The sequence below is a fragment of the Leishmania infantum genome, chromosome 11 (assembly GCF_000002875.2).
Source record: "Leishmania infantum JPCM5 genome chromosome 11".
NCBI classification, from domain to species: domain Eukaryota; phylum Euglenozoa; class Kinetoplastea; order Trypanosomatida; family Trypanosomatidae; genus Leishmania; species Leishmania infantum.
Window position 1 is genome coordinate 326,841 of NC_009395.2, and position 17,477 is coordinate 344,317.

Here is a 17,477-nt window from a genome sequence, read left to right on the forward strand (position 1 = left end):
CTACTACGAGCGACACAAAAACGTACTGCAGAACGTGCCCGGCATTGGCAAGAAACTCTTGATGGGCGGCGACGCACCGCGCAGGACTTTGACGAGCTCATCACGGGACCGCACTTTGGCTTCCCTGGTGCAGAGGCGTACTACGCCGCCACCAGCAACTTCCGCCGCCTTCGCCACTCCCGCACGCCGCAGGTCTGCGCCGTAGCGGCCAACGTCCCCCAACTGTGGCCCTCCACAACCCGAGCTGCGCTGGCTGCAGAAGCGAAGAAGAACGCGTGAGAGTCGATTTCGGAACAACAACGAGACATATTTGTGCATATATATATATATATATGTGCGTGCGCGCAGGATGGTCTCTAGCGAAGGTCTTGGTGGGCTGCTGCGATGATGGTGCTCTGGCTAGATCATGACGGGAGGAATGAGGCGGGAGGATGGAGAGGGCATAGTTGTAGGGAGTGCATGGCGCCGACGATAGAGAGGTGGAGCTTGGGCGCTGCATACGCAAGGTAGACGTGTGCGTCGACGCTTGCGTCAAGCATTCTGCGACCTTTGCGTACCCGTGTGATTCTTTTTTTCTTGTGTGCTCCCTCGCTTTCTCACAGGGATGCGCGCACCATTACCGCCTTCTCCTTTTCACTGCGCCTCTCTCTCTGTCTGTGTATGCGTGTGTCTCGGTCTCCCTCTCAAGCGTTGCCAACCTCACTTTTTCTTTGCCCGTGACTGGCATATCTACCTTTTCCTTGATGGTGTGCTGGTGCCGGTGATAACACCTTGTGCTTAGCTCCACCGTCCGTAGCTCTAGCTCTACCTCTACCTCTCTCTCTCTGCGTGTCTGGCTTTGTGCGTGTGAGGGCTGTGATGGCATCCGTTGGTCGCCGTGCGTGGGGGGGGTGATGGTGCGGTTGATCGCGGAGGTGCAGCGCAACGCGATATGCGACCTCGAATGACTCATCAGCCCAGGCGCTACTCGCGTCACACGTCCAGGCATATCTCACAAAAATGTACGCGGCTCACCGGCGTCACTTGCATGCGCATCCTTCGTCCGCCTCTCCGCTGCATCCTGCGTTTTACGCCCGTTCCTGTGGCACGGCTTCCTTGAAAGTTTTTTTTTCCGATATGCGCCTCTCGCTGGCTTTTGTGCCAGCGGCGTTCTCCACTACCGCCGTCTCCGACGGTACTTGCATCCGGATGCGAAGGGGCGATGCGCTGACCTTTTTTTTTGTTGTTCAGGAGTGTTGTTGTCCCTGATGACAGTAGGGAGGGGGCACAACACCCCTCAACGCGCGGCATCTCACAGTCCATTGCACCCTCAATGTGTTTGTGAGGAGGCCAGGTACAACCACACTCCTATCCCTGCCAACACCGACCGACCTCTCGTGGTGACAGGTTCAGGCTCTGGATGGCGCTGCGTCGGAGAGACCTGCGACCGTGCACATGGTTTTACTGTCTATATGATGAGCAGTGTGCCCGTGCGACTCGAGCGTGTCCCACCGGGAATGATGGGGGAGCTGCTGCGGGGCGAGTGGTGGGCCGTGCTCGAGGCGGGGGCTGTACTCGGATGACTAAGTCGGCGCCTTGCTGTGACGCGCGTGCCGAGGGCTGCTTCGCGCGACGCGATGGGGGGGGCGTGTGGCGGGCCAGGAGGGGGGGAGGAGGGGGCGTTTGCGTTCGTGTTGAATGGCAGAGAGACGGAGACGCTCGGACGCAAAGCGTTGCTGCGGCCGTGAAGGCGTGGGTGCCGACATCATCACCAGCAGACATGGTGCGCATACCCTGCTTGCCAGCTACGGTGGTGGCTCTCCTGAAAGTACGTCAGATGGCCCTCTCATGCAGAGGCCCTGTGAAGACCTGCCATGGGGCTCTTCCATTGCGTGTGCGCGTCTCATTGACCCCCGCCGTATCTCCCTATCTCCTTGCCGTGCGCATCCATATGCGCGTGCTGCTGCTGCTGCTGCTGTTCATCGTAGCCCCAAGAATCGCATCACCCGCACATCATATCTGCCTTCCCTCCACCCCCCTGAGCACCCCTCTCGTTGTTCTCAACATGCGACCAACGAGTGGAACCGCCTCACGGCACACGCATGTGCGCGGCCGAGAAAACCCTGCACTGCGACGAAAGAGGAAGGGCGGTCCGCGTTCCTCCCTCCAGAGGTGCCAGAGACGTAACGCGGGAGATAGTGTGAATGAGTGAGTGAGAGGGGCTCGAGGTCTTGCCAAGACGGGGCGCTGCGGATGTCCTCCGTGGCGGAACATCGGCAACGGCATCTTCGTACGGAAGAAAAAAAACGCGCTTGTCGAGTCGCTGTTCCAACACGCCTCTTCCCTACCCCATCAGGTAGACATCGGCGATGCGTCTGCCCGGTTACCGCCACTCTTTCCCCCTCCCCTCGTTCTCTCTCTTGGTCTCTACCTCACCCTTTCTGCTACCGCTATGCTTCCACTCGCGAGCAGGAGGTAGTCAGCTGTGCACAAGCAGAGTTCTAGGAAACTGAGAGAGAAAAGCAAGCCCACATGGGGGTTCATTGTTGAACACCCCTCCCTCACGCCTGCACACACACGCACACACACGCGCGCACATCCCCTCATTTGTATTAATTCACACACTTCTTCGTTGTGACGCTTGTGTGGGCGTCAGCGCGCCGTCTTCAGAGAGGGAGGTGGCCCGCGTATACGCGCAGCGACATAGCGAACGCAGCGGAGAGAGGCATCCGAGCCTACTAGGGGGGGGCAGTCGCGCGCGCGGCGCAGGACGCTGAAGCGTCCTCTTTTTTCTTCTATTGTTTCGACGCCACTCTGTTTTTCCTCGATTCACCATATGCGTTTCACAGACCGCGTCTCCTTCGCCGTGAAGCACGTGGCTGTGCACGTGTTTTTTTACTGGCTTCCACGCCTTGTGTTCGGCGCGCTGTCGCGCTGGCCGCGGTGGCTAGTGAGCCGGCTCACGCGTGGGAAGCTCGTAGCCGAACCCCCGGACGAGCGGGAGGTCACCCTTATCGCCAACGAGAAGGACCCTTACCGGCTGCGGAGGCGTTTTGGGCTGCCGCTGACGGGTCAGCCGCCGCTTCGTTACCACGCTCCGCTCTACAATGGACACATTCATACCATCCTAGCGGCCATGCGCAGCGGCCCGCGTGTACCATATGAGCGGGAGCTGGTCGAGAGCTACGAGGGGCAGCACGTCAACATGGACTACCTCTACCCGCCGCCGTCCTCCGACCCGACGTCGTCCACCCCGGCAACGGCGGCGACGTCTCCGTTCGCCGGTTCTACCGGTTCTGCTAAGGGCCGCGCGCCACAGGCCAAGGGTCTCATATTCATTGTGCCGGGGCTGCTGAATGCTTCGACGACGAACTACGTACGCCACTTTGCCGTCAAGTCCGTGGAGGCCGGCTTCGCTGTGTGCGTGCTCAATAGCCGAGGCATGGGAACAACGCCGCTGGAGGTGCCGCGCCTCTTCAGCGCCACTTTCACCGAGGACATTCGGTATTGCCTGCATCACTACCTGCAGCAGAAGCAAGTCCAGGAGCGCCTCGGCACCCCGCGGCCGGTCCCCCTCATCGCGGTCGGCTTCTCTCTCGGTGGCGTGACGCTCATCAAGTATCTCGGCGAGCAGGGCATGGCAGCAGCAGAAAACGAACTGCGGTCGAACCTGCCGCCGAACAGCGCGGCGCCGGACACCCCTGTGTCTGCCCTCGTCACAGTGACGTGCCCGTACGACCTGATCGAAGCGGACCGCATGTCGGCGACGCTGCTGTACCGGTGCCTCTACGAGAAGTCGTTTGCCGTGGGCCTGCGAAAGTACGCGAAGCACAACCGCGAAATGCTGGCGAAGCTGCCGAACGTGGACTCGAAGATGCTTTTCGAGGGCCCCAGCCCGGTAATCGACCGCCTCACCTCCATCCGCGCCTTCGACAAATACATCAATGCCAGCCACAACGGCTTCAACAGCCCGCAGGAGTACTACGCTGCGGCGCAGCCGCTCCTCTGGCTGCCGCGCTGCCGCACGCCGATACTCTGCATTGGAGATCGCAATGACGTCGTGGCTGGTGGCTTCGTGCCAGATGCGTCGTGGCGCGCGCTCGTCAGCGAAAACCCGTACACCGTGTACGTGTGCTACCCCGTTGGCGGCCATCTCGGCTTCCTCGGCACCCCGGCGGCGGAGTGGCGCGGTGATGCGTCCGAGGCGGAGCACCTCGTGCTGCGCGCAGCCACGAAATTTTGTGAGACGACGTAGTCACAGCCAAGCCACGGAAGTAGGAAAACGAACAAGAAGAAAAGCAGAGTTGCCACGAACAAGGTATCGCTCTGTATGGTGCTCCCGCAACAGTGGTCGAAGTGGCACCAAGGGCGCGCACCCTTGCGGAATTTCCTTTTCCACCCTCTCTGCCTTCTTCACTGTGCATGACCTCCCCATACCCCAACAGCTCCGCTCTCGATGGATCGCGCCGTGCTGTGCTCTCAACGCGAAAAGGACGCCTCGCAACAGTGGTTGGGAGGCCGAGAAAGTGTAACAAGAGAGAAGCGAGGATATTTAGCTATGCTTCGCATGCGCGTGTTGTGTCTGTCTTGCTCATCTGCATGTGCCTGTGCACCGTGCGCGCTCCTCCTAGGATACGTTTTTATTCTTTGAAGTTTCTCCCCCTACCCCGACCAGCCGCTCGCGTCTTTCTCCTCCTCTACTGCCTTTTCTTTTCGCGGCGTTTGCATGTGGATGAGGCCACGCATCTTTTTTTTTTTGCCGCGGATGACTTGGCTGTATGGGCGTTGCCTTGATGCGACGGTTCATGCTGTGGGTGTGGGGGTGAGGCGGTCCTGTGTATTGCCGTCGTGAATGCACGAGTTTTTGCGCCCGTATTTGCAACTTGTCTCGGCGAGAAGTGTCTCTGTGTCTGTCTGTCTGTGTCTTGCTTCTCCCTCGCGCGGATTTTTATCTTTTTCGAGGATCGTTCTCATCCCACCCTCGCCTCGGGTATGCGGCAAGGGACGTGGGCCGCAGAACTGTAGGAGACTCACGGAGGCTCACAGGGATCGGTAATGCGCACAGCACAGCACGGTGCACACAGACACATACATACACATCTCCATTAATCATCTCTCTGCCTCCTCCGACACTCTTGCGTCTATTGGTTTTATTGAGCCTTTAGATTCGGCACTTGACTTCTGACTACGCCAGCACAGCTGCACTACACGCGCGCGGCGCCTGCGCTAAGGGAAGGGCAGAGACACCCCCTTGCTGAACTTAGCTCGTCAGCGTTCGCACACATAGACCGAGAAGATACAAGTCAAATTTGCCCATACAGAGAGCCCTGCTGGTGCTCAAACCCCTTCACAGAGCATATATAGACCTTTCAAAACAGAAAGCGCCGACAAACTAAAAGTACAACCCCCCTACACACACATCCGCTCAACTACCCACCCCACTGTGTGCTGTGTTGTCTCCTTCACTACGCGCTTCTCCCTTCTCTCACGTAGTCTTGTCTTAACATAGACTTACCGCCCGGCACTGCGTTGCGTCGCTGCGAGGCCCTCCCCCTCCATTCTACGCGCTCACACGCAGCCACCACCTCCTACCGAAACACGTGCACTGCAGGAAGGTTCACCCTTTTGACCGCGAGAACCACCATGCCCGCAGCGTCCCGCTCGCTTGCCTCGAAGGGCACAGCTGCTGCAGCAGCGGCAGCGCCGAAGGGAAGGAGAGCAGCGGCCGTGTCGTCACTCCCGCCATCACCCACACACGCCAGCCTCTCTGTTGACGAGCTACGAGCCACCCCAGATAGCCGTCTGCTCTCCTATCTCATGAATGCGTATGACTCGGTGCGCGGGTTTTCGTTGGCGGCGCCGTCAACGGCCCCATGCCCGGGCAGCACCCCTTTCTCGGCCACCTATGTCGAGGAACTGCTCACGCCTCGGTTGCTCTCAAGCCCGATCCCTGACGTTTCGCAACTCGTGGGCTGTCTCTTGTGCGATGCTGTACGCATACATCACGAGCAGCTGCAGCTGCAGCAGCGCCAGCACCAGCACCGACAGCGGCGACACAGCGGCGACAGCACACTTACGTACGCCAGCTCCGGGAGCAGCGGCAGCACCAACTACACGCAGCCCGTCGACGGTCTCGAGACGGCGGGAGCGGAATCGCTGCCTTTTCCGCGGGAGCGCTGCGCTGACGTGCTGCATTGCATCTGCACCTGCTTTGCCAGGCTTCCGTCTTCTCCTATGAACGCGTCACCGTCATCAGCGGCGCATCAGCGCCCGTCGCTGCAACGCGTGGCGTATCTGATTGAGCGTGCTGCCGCGGCGCACATCTTTCGCCACCTCCTGCCTCACTGCAGCCTGGCGTCGGAGGAGACGCAGCAGGCGCTGCGGTGGGTATTCGAGGCTGTCCGTTGCGCCTCCTCTGCGCCTGCCGGCGAGCTGGGGAACCGCGGCAGCGTCGGCACTCCGACAAGCACTGCCACCTGCGGTGAGATGGCGCAGGTTCTTCGCGATATCATTTGCTGCACGAGCGTCGTGACACCGGCGCATCTGGTGCCACTCCTGGATGAGCTGGTCGTAGCATCACCCACGCTAAGGCTGATGTCTCTGTCCGCGTCATCGTCGTCTTCCTTCTCCGCTTGCGCCCCAAGCGCGCGACAGAATCGGCACCTGCCAGCGCACTGCGGCAGCAGTGGCGCTCTCATCACGACCCGCCTGCTGCTGGAGCAGATGGATATGCTGCAACCGGCCATCGCGACGTGGGCCATGGGGGAGTTTGAAGAGGGCCTTGCTGAGGTGCTTGCATCCAAAGCGCGTCAGTCTGAGGACGAAGACCTGGAGGGCGAGGAAAGGCGCCACGGAAGCGACACGGACGAGGACGAGCCGCACCAGCAGCGGCGGCAGCAGCCACGGATGAGGACAGCAAAGGCGCCGCAGGAGGCGCAGCTGATTCACAAGCGTCGAGGCCTGCAGGTCATGGCACACGTGCTCGAGGTGCTCGTAGCGCTGATAGAGCTGCACGTCGACTTAGCAGAGCAGCTGCTTCCCGCTCTCGCGCCGCATCTCGAGCACACCTGCCCTGAGGTGCGCCTACTGCTGCTGCGCGGCCTCAGCGCTGCCTTCGCTGCGAATGAGGCGGCGGTCCGGTCCTACAGAGCCGCTTTCATGGGCCCTTTACTGAATCGTTTTCTCGATGTCAAGCCCAACATTCGCATGGAAGCTGTCCGCCTGTCCACAATGCTGCTCCAGCGCTTCGGCAACCACGCGAGGCCTGGGGCCGACCGTGATGACCGTCACGCGATTGGCTTATCCACCAATCTGTCTCGTATGCAGTCGCTGCAGCAGGACCTCTGGAAGGCGTTCCAGCCCTGCTGGGAGCGGCTGCTCGCCGATCCGCATGTCCTTGTGCGCAGGCAGGCGGTTGCCTCAGTGACCGAGGCGGCGCTGGCGGCTCCGCTGCTGCTACAACCAACACCCCATTCAGAAAGCATCGACAACAGGGATCTTCGCGGAGGACAGCAGGCAACACCCTCTCTCACGCGCAGCCCCTCCAACTTCCTCGCGCAGACGCTGGGCCTGCGCGCGCTTGATAAGAACCGCCGCGTCCGCTGCGCCGCGGTGGACGGGCTGACGCGGCTGTACAGCGAATACCGCCTCGTATGGATACCGAACGCGGTCCTGGATGCAGTGCGCATCGACGCCGGATCGTCATTGTCGTCAACAGCGCCAGCAACGTTGACAGCAGAGACGGTGGTCGAGGGTCTCTTGCCGGCCCCGTTTTCCTGCCTGTCGCCCACCTCGGCCACGTGCGCCGCTGCGGCCACTCAGGCCACCCTGACTCAGTGGTTGTCGCCGACGTCTCCAGCCGCTCTTCCGCTCACCAAAACGCCTGCCCTGCTCGATTTTGAAAGAAACGCCCTTGAGGAGAAGCAGCTGTCTCAGCAGCACCCGCCAGGCGGGGACGAGTTCGACGAGGGCGATGCGTTGCTCGGCTTTGGTGCGTCGGCCAGCTCGACAAAAGCTGTCACTGGCGGTGGTGTGCTCACCACAACGAGCATCCCCAGCACTGCATCGGCGGCGGCGGCGGTGTCGGCCTACGTGGATGCCCTCGTGCAGCTCTGCCAGCACGTCGATTCTGCCCACTTTGCGCAGCTCCTGCGCCTTTCGGAGAAGAAGCCGCAATTGCGCCTTGCCATCCGGCGGCTGTTCGAGTTTCACGCAGCGGTGAAGGAGAGCAACGGTGACGTCAAGTCCGCCGAGGGTCAGCAGCGCATCCACTCGATCCATCGCCTCCTCACTTTCCTCCAGGAGACGACAGGGGCGCGCAAGGGAGAGTGGGATGCTCTCTTTCGCGCCAAGGACGAGACGGTGCGGCGTGCGCTGCTGCGCGCATGCGACGCGGCCCACACGGACTGGGTGGAGGTGCGTAAAGGGCTTCTGCGCTCGCTGCACGGTCGTATCAGCGCCGACGAGTTCGCTTTTGTCAAGCAGACGCTGATGCCACAGATGGTCTTTGCCGTGAAACCCGCTCACCTTGCAGGGCTGATGCAGCGGCTGCACCGCAGCATCTACACCAGTGCCCGCAACGAAGTTGTAGTGGATGGGGCCGGCGCCGCCGGCGCGCTGCGAGCGCTGCTGCTTCTCACCGCCGCATCGCCGTCGTTCGCTGCGTTGAGCACTGAAGGGCTAGTAGAGGCACTACAAGCCGCCGCGAAGCAATCCGTGGGACCTCCGCCGAACTGGTGCGGGCTGCTGTTGCAAGCGCTGCAGCGATGGGCCACCGCCACCGCCACTATGGCGGACAGAAACACCACTGCGACCACCGCTGCGACTTCTGCTCTGCACGACTCACTGATCGCCACCCTTCGCGCGATGGCGCTCGCGTCACTACCCATGCAGCAGACCATCCCATCCTCTCTCGCTTCTACAGCGTTTGCACGGGACAACGACAGCTGCCGTGATGGGACGGCCTTCTCAGCGGTGAAGCAGCTGGCAAAGCAAGCGACGCGCACACTAGTGGCGCTGCTGAGAGTCCCTGGCTATAACACCAGTGCAGCGGCTGCGCTACACTCCCTCGCGTCGGAGTTGGCGAAGCGCCTCGCTAGCGGGCGAGCGCTCATAAACGACGTCAAGACGGTTGCTTGGCTCGCGAGCGTCCAGGCCCTTGCGCGCTGCGGCGGTGGCAGCGGCAGCGACGACCGCACTTCGCGTGCAGCGGGTGCAGCGCTGCTGCTGCTCTCTACAGCGTCCTCTACAGCGGCGGCCACCACCGAAACGGATGCAGGACCACTACCGGCGCTTCTGCTGTCCCTTTCCTCGCTGCTTGTCGCCGCTGTGGAGGACGTGTGCGGTAAGGCGGGCCAGTCGAGGCTCAAGGCTCTCGCGACCGCGTCTGCCGCGGCGGCGAACACCACCGCGGCAGCAACAATGCCGGCCTGCGGTGCCCGCTCCTCCTCGCCTGTGAGCACCAATATGCCAGTCACTGCAGCCATCGTGGATGGGTCGGCCAAGGCCATGGTGGCCCTGGTGCTGAGCTGCCCCAAGTCCTCGGACGCTGGTGGCAGTAGCACCGGTGTCGCCAGCCGCGCCAACTCCGTGATATGCGCAGTAGATGCGCTCCTGAAAGGCTACAAAGCCTCCGTGGCGGTGGCGTCGGGGCGGCGTGGGCCAGCCAGCATCGGCAGCTGTCATTGTCGAATCGCGCTTCAGAAGCAGCTTGTGAAGCTGTTGCTGACGCCGACACCGGACATCGGCAGGGAGCTGGCTGTCTCTGTGGTTCTCTCTGTGGAAGAAAGCGCGCATGTGCGTCACGCTGTGCAGGCGAAGCTCGCAGGTCATCTTCTGCACCGCACCTGCGACATGCGGGTGGCTGCCTTGTTGCTGCTGACTGCGATCAGCGAGGACTCGAAGAGCTCCTATCACCGACTCCGTGGGCTGGTGGAGACTGTCGGGGATCACTTGCGGGCAAAACAGGTGAGTCAAGGTGCCTCGCTCTCATCGCCATCGGCGCTTTACTGCTACTGGGAGTACACTATCCCATTTCTGGTTCTCTTCCTCGCTCACCACCCGTACTACGCGAGCGAGGAGGCGGAGAATCAGTTCGTTGGGTTCCAGCGCGTGTGGCACCTCCTTATCGGCGAGCTTCTCCGCCACGGCACGCAGTGCGCTGGATTTGTGGTGGAGCTGCTCAGCAAGATCAAACAGTCAGACGACGCCCTGGCCCCGGGGAGCGATGCGTGCCGCGTGATGTGTGACCTTGCGAGTCGAGTGCTGCTGGAGTGCCTCGGTCAGCGGCAGAGCCGGGCCGAGGACCTTCGCCGCTACCCGGGTGCCGTGCTCTTGCCCTCCTTCTTTGTGCGCACGTCGCGCTCCAACCCGCAAAAGCTGCTGGAGACCGTTTTCCTCGACCAAGGCGTGCGTGTAACCGCCAATGCCCCGTTTCGGATGCCCACCGTCAGCGGGGGCGCCGCAGGGGCGGGCAGCGGCAGCCGCGGCAGCAGCCTTCAGGCCACTCCGCGCGCCTCGTCGACCGCCCTCTCTCGCGGAGCGGATGGCGCCACAGACATCAATCACGTCTCCAGCTCCGCAGCACCATACGGAGTGACGACTGCTGCTGCTGCTGCTGTGCCGCCGTCTCCGTTGAGGAAACGCGCACGCTCCCCGTCAACTGAGGTGAGCGCTGCTGTCTCTCTCTCGCCGCCGGTGAGGCCGCAATGCGAGGATGAAGTGGCTGAGGGGGATGAGGGCAGCATGCCGCAGCGCGAGTGCACTGAACCAGCCGTGGGGGAGAGCGCTAACAACTCGGACCCGCTGAGTGACTCCGCGATTGCATCGCAGGAGTGGAATGCGAAGCGGGCGGCACTGCAGCGTCTCACCGTTGAGGAAGCGCTCGATGACCTCTTCTGTGGACTCACCAAGACGGCCATCGCGCAGCTGCGCTGGAAGGTCGTCCGCAGCCGCATAGAGGAAGCTCTCCGTGCGCTGGACTGCAGTCGGCTCCCGCAGCAACCGCAACCACGCATCACCAATGAAGGCACTGGCGCTGATCTGATGGTGACGAAGGGTGCCTCGTTGCTGGAGTGCGACATGGAGAACCTACTGCAGTACGCGAAAGATCAGCTGCGGGTGCGGTATGATCGTGCCCCGGCGTAGGCACCTGCGCGCTCCGTTTTCGTGCACGCCTCCTCGAGTGTGGAGACACGCTCTTCGTATAGACAGACAGACATACAGACGGACAGATACATAGAGAGATGGAGGGCATGTGTGTGCTTGACGCGTGCGTCTTTCACCAGTGCTTGAGAGCGCCGCGCCCCACGCACCTCGCCCATCTCGTCTTCTTTGCCGTTGCCTTTGGTTGCTTTTTGATGATGTGCGTGGCCGGCCTGTGGGGGGAGGGTCTGTTGGATGGCCTGTGCTCCTCAGCACGTGCCACGTGGCGTTCTCCCTCTCCATCACTGCGCCGTCTTTTTTTTTTTATGCCTGCGCGCGGGTGCATGCTGTTGTGCATGTGACGGCGTCCTTCGTTCATCGCGCCTCAGTCTCTCGCGCATCCAGCGTTGGCCGAAAAAAAGAGTTGCACGCAAGGTCTTGCCGCCGCCTCCCAGTAAAGAAAGAAGAGGGGAAGGCTGGGGGAAAGAGGGGTGCACAGCGATGCGCTGGCGGATGTCGTCCGAGGAGAGAAGAGGGGCGGGGGGCGGGGGTGCTATTCGAGGCAATCTCTCTCGCGACGCATTACCGTCCCCGTCTGCCTTGCTCCTTCTGTGCGGCCCTCCACCTCGCTTGTTCTCACTTTTTGTGTGCTGGCATGGCACTCTACAACGTATGCATAGTCAACGCAACAACACCAACACACGACATGCATCGAGTTCGGCTGTCAGCGCTGTGCGCTCAGACATATCCGGTGCGTGGTTTTTCGCTTCTCTCTACAGTGGCGCCCTTGCCGTCGTCTGATGAGGAACGCGCTGGCGCTGAGGAGGAGCATGTCTGTGCTGGGGGGGGAGGGGAGGGGAGGGGAGGGGAGGGGGACAAGCGGGGATGGCTGGACAGTCCCGCAGATGCCATGCTATCGCCGGCATCCACAGCACACGGACCACCTGTGGCGCTGCTGCAAAGTGTGCCTCTTCGTCTTCTTTCCTGCATTTTCTCTCTGCCACCTGCACACCACACGCACACTGAAGTAGTCGTACCTTGGAACAAGAAAGGGGGCACCGTTACACGCACACCTGCACATACACACATAAACACACACACACACACACACACACAGAGGGAGAGAGAGAGGTATCCCATTTCGGGACTGCAGGCACCGTGTGGCGCCTTGCCCATCCTTGAGGCCCTTTCTCCTCCTCCTTCCTCCTTTCTCCCTCCTTTGGCTGTGATCGCTGTAATTTCCGTCTGTTTTGCTGCTGAGAAACACGCTTCTCGCTCTGCTTGCTCGCTTTACGTTTTGCTTGTGTGCCTGTGTGCACGCGAGGAAGGCGCTGGCGATCTGTCTCTTGTGTGTTTCTGTTTTCTTGTGTCCATCACCAGGTTTGTTTTCTCTCGCGCATCCGCGGATGTTCGCTTCGCCACCACACCTCATCGTCATTCATCCTTGATCGTTTATATCCTCTGTATTATTGTTTTCCTCCCATCTCTCTCTCTTTCTCGCCGTGTGCGCGCCACCGTGAACAGGCACCATGAGTGGGTCGCCGTTGAACTCGTCACTGCAGCCGGCTCTAACGGCCAGTGATGAGGCTGTTATCAATGAGGGAGTTAGTGTCGTTGTGCGCGTCCGCCCTCTCTCCACAAAGGAGCGGGCAGATGCGAGGGTGCACAACTGCATTAAATGCTTGCCAGACTGCGTCATCATTGACGGCAGCGCCCACGCACGGGCATCCATGCACGCGAGCCCGGCAGGACCAGCCTCGCAGCCGACGCGCGCCGCAACTCGCCCATATCAGTTCTCTGTCGATCAGGTTTTCAACACGCACGCCTCGCAGATTGAGGTGTACGAGCAGTCGTGCAAGCGCATCGTAGAGGGTATCTTCCACGGCATCAACGGCTCCATCCTCGCCTACGGCGCCACCGGCTCTGGCAAGACGCACACCATGTTTGGCAGCACAATGAGCGCTGCGGGTATTGTGTACCAGGCCGTCCAGGACATCTTTGCTGAAAAGGAGCGACTGGAGGAAGAGGAGGGCAAGCGCGTGCGCATCAAGTGCAGCTTTCTCGAGGTCTACAATGAGGATGTGTTTGACCTGCTCGCCAGGCCGGTGGGAGAAGGCAGCGGTGGCGCGAAATCCTTGGCGAGCAGCGGTGCTGGTGCCTCGGGCCGAGAAGCGAAGCGAGTCCCTCTTCAGGTGCGCGAGGCACCCGACACGACGGCTTCTGCGTCTGCAGGCTTTGATGCCGGTGAAGGCGGCGGTATCAACAACGGCGGGCTGCACATTCGCGGGCTTACACATATCTTCCCCGAGACGTTCGAGGACTTCGCCCGGAGCATCGAGCACGGCCACACACAACGATTCGTGGCCGCCACCGGGGCTAATGCGCAGTCGAGCCGCTCGCACGCGATCATCACTGTCGAGGTAGAGGTGCGCCACAGTAATACCTGCGCCAACGTTGGCGACGTGGGCTTTGCGTCGGCGGTGGATGACGACGCCGATGCGGCAGAGACAGCCACGGAGTTCTCGCCAACGAAGAAAGCGGCGAAGAGGAAAAAGAGGCCGTTGACGTCGACGGTCACTATCGCGAAGATTCAGTTCGCGGATCTGGCGGGCTCTGAGCGCGCCGCCGCGACCAGCAATACGGGCCTGCGTCTTCGCGAGGGCGGAAACATTAACCGGTCGCTGCTAGCGCTCGGTGCGGTCGTGCAGAGCCTGGTGCAGCAGAAGGTGCGACGGCGGCAGACAGGCGGCAAGGGCGGAGGCAAGATCTTTATTCCTTACCGTGGGTCCAAGCTGACACGGTTGCTGCGCGACAGCATTGGCGGCAACTGCCGCACGCAGATGCTTTTCTGCCTGAGCCCGAGCACGAAGCACACAGAGGAGACGGTGAACACGATGAAGTTTGCGATGAACGCGAAGGAGATCCAGGTGGAGGCGCACCGCAACGAGTTCGCCGTCAACTCGAGTCAACTAGCCAAAACACAGGAGGCGCTCATCGAGGAGCTGCGAGAGGAGCTTGCTCGCGCGCAGTCTGCTCTCGCCGCGTACACGAGTGGTCTCAGCGGCAACGACTCGAACAATAGCAGCAGCGCCGAAGGGAACCAGTCTCAGCGTGCTGACGCGGTGCCGGCGACCGAGAGCAGCGTCGTTGGCAGCGAGAGTCCTTCGCTGACCCTGCACATTCGACAGGGGGCGTCGCCATCGACGTCGAACAGCCCTCTTGCTGCCCTCAGCACTGGCAATCGCAGCCACAGTAGCCCTGCGCCCACACCATCAGTGCCAGCCTTGCCCTCGTGGCCTGCCAAGAGCGCGCCGCGAGGCACTGTCACACCATCTGCGGCAGCCGCCGGTGCAGCAGCGTCGTCGCCGTCCGTGAACGGATGCCAGTCTCCCGTATCGATCGGTGGCGCCGACGTGCTGCAGGGCGGGAGCGTGCCGCGCCCGTCCCTCAGCAGCCGCACCGCTCGCCCGTCTGTCTTCTCGGAGACCACTCCGCTTTTCTCTGAGCTGGAGGCAAGGCTGAAAAACTTCTCTGCTCAAAAGGAAAGCCTCTACCACGAGGTGCGCGAGGCGCAGGAGCGCCAGCGTGATAGGGAGACGCAGCTGCGAGAGCAGCAGTGGCGGCTTGCCACGTTTCTTGTCAGCGACGCCTCCGGCAGCCGCGCACGGGGGGAGGTGGACGGCAACGGCACCACCGGCATTGGCGTCGCCGGCCTGCGCAAGATGATTTCGGCCATGGAGGCGGAGCAGGCTCAGCAAGCACACCAGCTGACCGCGCTGACAGAGCGGCTCGACGACGCGGATCGGCAGTTCGCCGCCACGCGGCAGGAGCTGCTGCGCGAGCGTCAGGGCACCTCGCTTGAGCTGCTGCTAGACAACGCGCGTCTGCGCCAAGGTTGCACGGAGGCCGAGTGCCTGGCCGCGCACTACCACCAGGAATGCCGCTCGCTGCTCAACCGTCAGGCTGAATACGCCGAAGCGCTGAGCAAGTGTGTCGAGGCTATTCAGCGCCTTCGTCCGCACCTCGCCCAGCTGACCTCGCCAACGTCCTCCATGAACGGCAGCAACAGTGGCAACGCCATCGTGGCCGCGGTCGAGACGGCGAACGTGGCTCTCTTGTACGCGCTGCTGCCCACCGCGTCCACCGCGCAGATGACGACCGTGTTCGAGTCCGCGTTGCACTCGACCGTGAAATCGCCGCTGCAGGCGCCGCCGCTGAAATCGGTCTCTGCCTTCTCCTTTCCTGCGCAGCCAATGCCCTTTGCGCACCCGCCGCTGGCGCCGAGTCCGACGAACCGGGCCGGTCGCAGCAACAGCTGCAGTCCTCTTCGCGGCGGCGGGCCTGCCGGCACTCGTGGCTCGAATCACCTCGCGGAGCATTTCCGCGACCTGATGGCCACCGCCGAGTCGATGCATCTCACCAGCAGTAGCGAGAGGGATACGAGCGAAAACACAGAGGGGGTTCGCACGCGTCACGGCCATCTCGTGCAGGCGGCTGACCGCACTAGTAGTCCGGAGCGGCGCCCTTCAACCCAGCAGGCATGCACGAGCGATGAGCCCCTTGGCCGGGCCCCCGCAACCGGCAACAAAAACGCCCCCAAAGCGTTCGGGCGCACGTTTAGTCTCACGGGCTTGACGCGAAACACAGCGACGGCGCCACCTGGAGGCCGCAAGAGGCGCCTATGCCCGGTAGCAGACAAGACGTCGTCGAGTGGACCGGTCGGCGGACACGCGCCTCGGACCATCAACGGAGCAGCCGCCAAAAAGAGCTTTGGTGGTGGCGCACTGCGCGCGCAAGCGCTCCAGCGGTCTGTCTCCGCCCCGCTCCCGTTTACTCGCTCAGCGTCACGCACACAAGGCCCAGCTGCTGGGCCAGCTCGCAAACCTAAGGCAGCTAGTGCCTCAGGCCCCGCCGCTGCATCATTGACGCGACGCCACGCTGGCGCACAGAACGCTACCCAGCATCGGGCCAACAGGAAGACGCCCGTCGGCAGTCCCGGTGCCGGGCACACCACCACAGCTTCTTCCTTCGCCTTTGTGCGCAGCAACCATGCGTCTGCGCTGCGGGCGCTTGCATTCGCTATGGACAGTGCAGACTCTAGCCTTAGAGGACGGTCGAACCGTCGCAGAGAGGTGAATTCGTCACCGCCGACGGCTGCGCGGGCGTCTTCGGAGGCGACAGCGAACAGCGGCAGCAGTCGCAGCATGCCGAACACCAACGGTGCCGCCAAGAGGAGGCAGAGCAGCAGCAGTACAGGCAACAAGTTCGCCGCCATCAACCCGATGCAATCTTGCCCCGACGCAGACTGCAGCCCATCACTTGCGCAGGCTCAGCAGGAGAGGAAGCGCACCAGCGGTGGCGCGGCGCCGCACCTGCTCGGTTTCGCACCTTCATCATCGTCGAAGTTTGAGCGCACCAGTAAGAAGGCAGGCAAACTTGCCCGATCCCAGGCTGCATTCGTTCCTGTTAGTACCCCTCGCGTGGCCGGGGCTTCAGGGGTCCTGCTGCAGCGCCGATCGGATTCTGCTACTGACACCGCGGCAACCTTTACCTCCGCGGGAAGCCCGTCTCGCATCTCGTCCTCCAGCAGCGATAGCAGCAGCCTCAACGTGAGCTGCGAGTCTGCGCCGTCACGCTACAACGTTTCGCCAGAGGGTCGAACTGCCACACCTGAGACGGGCGCGCACAAGACGAAAAAGGCTGCCAATGGTCCACGAAAAAGCCATGACAAAACCCCACAGCTGACGGTGGCGCGCCTGCTGGAGTGCGCGGCGGCGGCGGCGCCTGCGTTACCGCAGTACAACGCCACTTTGTCTCCGAACACACACGGTAGCGATTGCGTGAACAAGGAGAACGGCCAACAGCCACTTCAGTCGCGCACGCGCACTTCCTTCACGGATGACCTCATGGTGAGTATCAGCACATGCTTCTCCGATGGACTGTCTCCGAACAGTCGGGGACAAGTATCCTCGAGCCACTGCTAGCAGCGCGCGATAGTGGCACAGGACGTGAGTGAGTATCGGGGTGATGCACGGCTGTCCACTGCACGCGCTGGTCGTGCAACTGGTCCGCTTTTTTCCCTTTCCTCTCTCTTTTCAACTGCCTTCCTCCTGTCGTTGTTCCGGAGCACACAACGCTATTCACGTGTGGCTCTTTAACAACGTCGGAAGTATCCACCCTCTCCTCTTTCTCCGCCTTCACCTTGCTCACCTTCGAGTTCGCCGCTTCTTTCGTTGTTGTCGGTGTGTGTGCTTTCCGCCCAGAGATTCGCTACACGTTTTCCTTTGTTTTTCTTTTTCTTCTGTGGAGGGCGGAGGCCGTACGCGCACGCATTTCTGTTCATGTTCTGTTTTTTT

The 17,477-nt window shown here is 61.8% G+C and overlaps 3 protein-coding genes across 3 annotated transcripts; all 3 read left to right on the top strand.

Annotated features, from left to right (window-relative positions):
* Positions 1 to 2,815: 2,815 nt before the first annotated feature.
* LINJ_11_0850 (conserved hypothetical protein) lies at positions 2,816 to 4,234 on the top strand (the record flags this gene model as incomplete). Its single annotated transcript, XM_001463848.1, has 1 exon — positions 2,816 to 4,234. One exon carries the CDS (start codon positions 2,816 to 2,818, stop codon positions 4,232 to 4,234), a length of 1,419 nt encoding a protein of 472 aa, XP_001463885.1.
* A 1,562-nt stretch (positions 4,235 to 5,796) lies between these two features.
* On the top strand, positions 5,797 to 11,124 carry LINJ_11_0860 (conserved hypothetical protein; the record flags this gene model as incomplete). The annotated part of the gene is made up of 1 exon (XM_001463849.1): positions 5,797 to 11,124. One exon carries the CDS (start codon positions 5,797 to 5,799, stop codon positions 11,122 to 11,124), a length of 5,328 nt encoding a protein of 1,775 aa, XP_001463886.1.
* Positions 11,125 to 13,961: 2,837 nt separating this feature from the next.
* Positions 13,962 to 17,105, top strand: LINJ_11_0870 (putative kinesin; the record flags this gene model as incomplete). Its single annotated transcript, XM_001463850.1, has 1 exon — positions 13,962 to 17,105. One exon carries the CDS (start codon positions 13,962 to 13,964, stop codon positions 17,103 to 17,105), a length of 3,144 nt encoding a protein of 1,047 aa, XP_001463887.1.
* Positions 17,106 to 17,477: the final 372 nt, after the last annotated feature.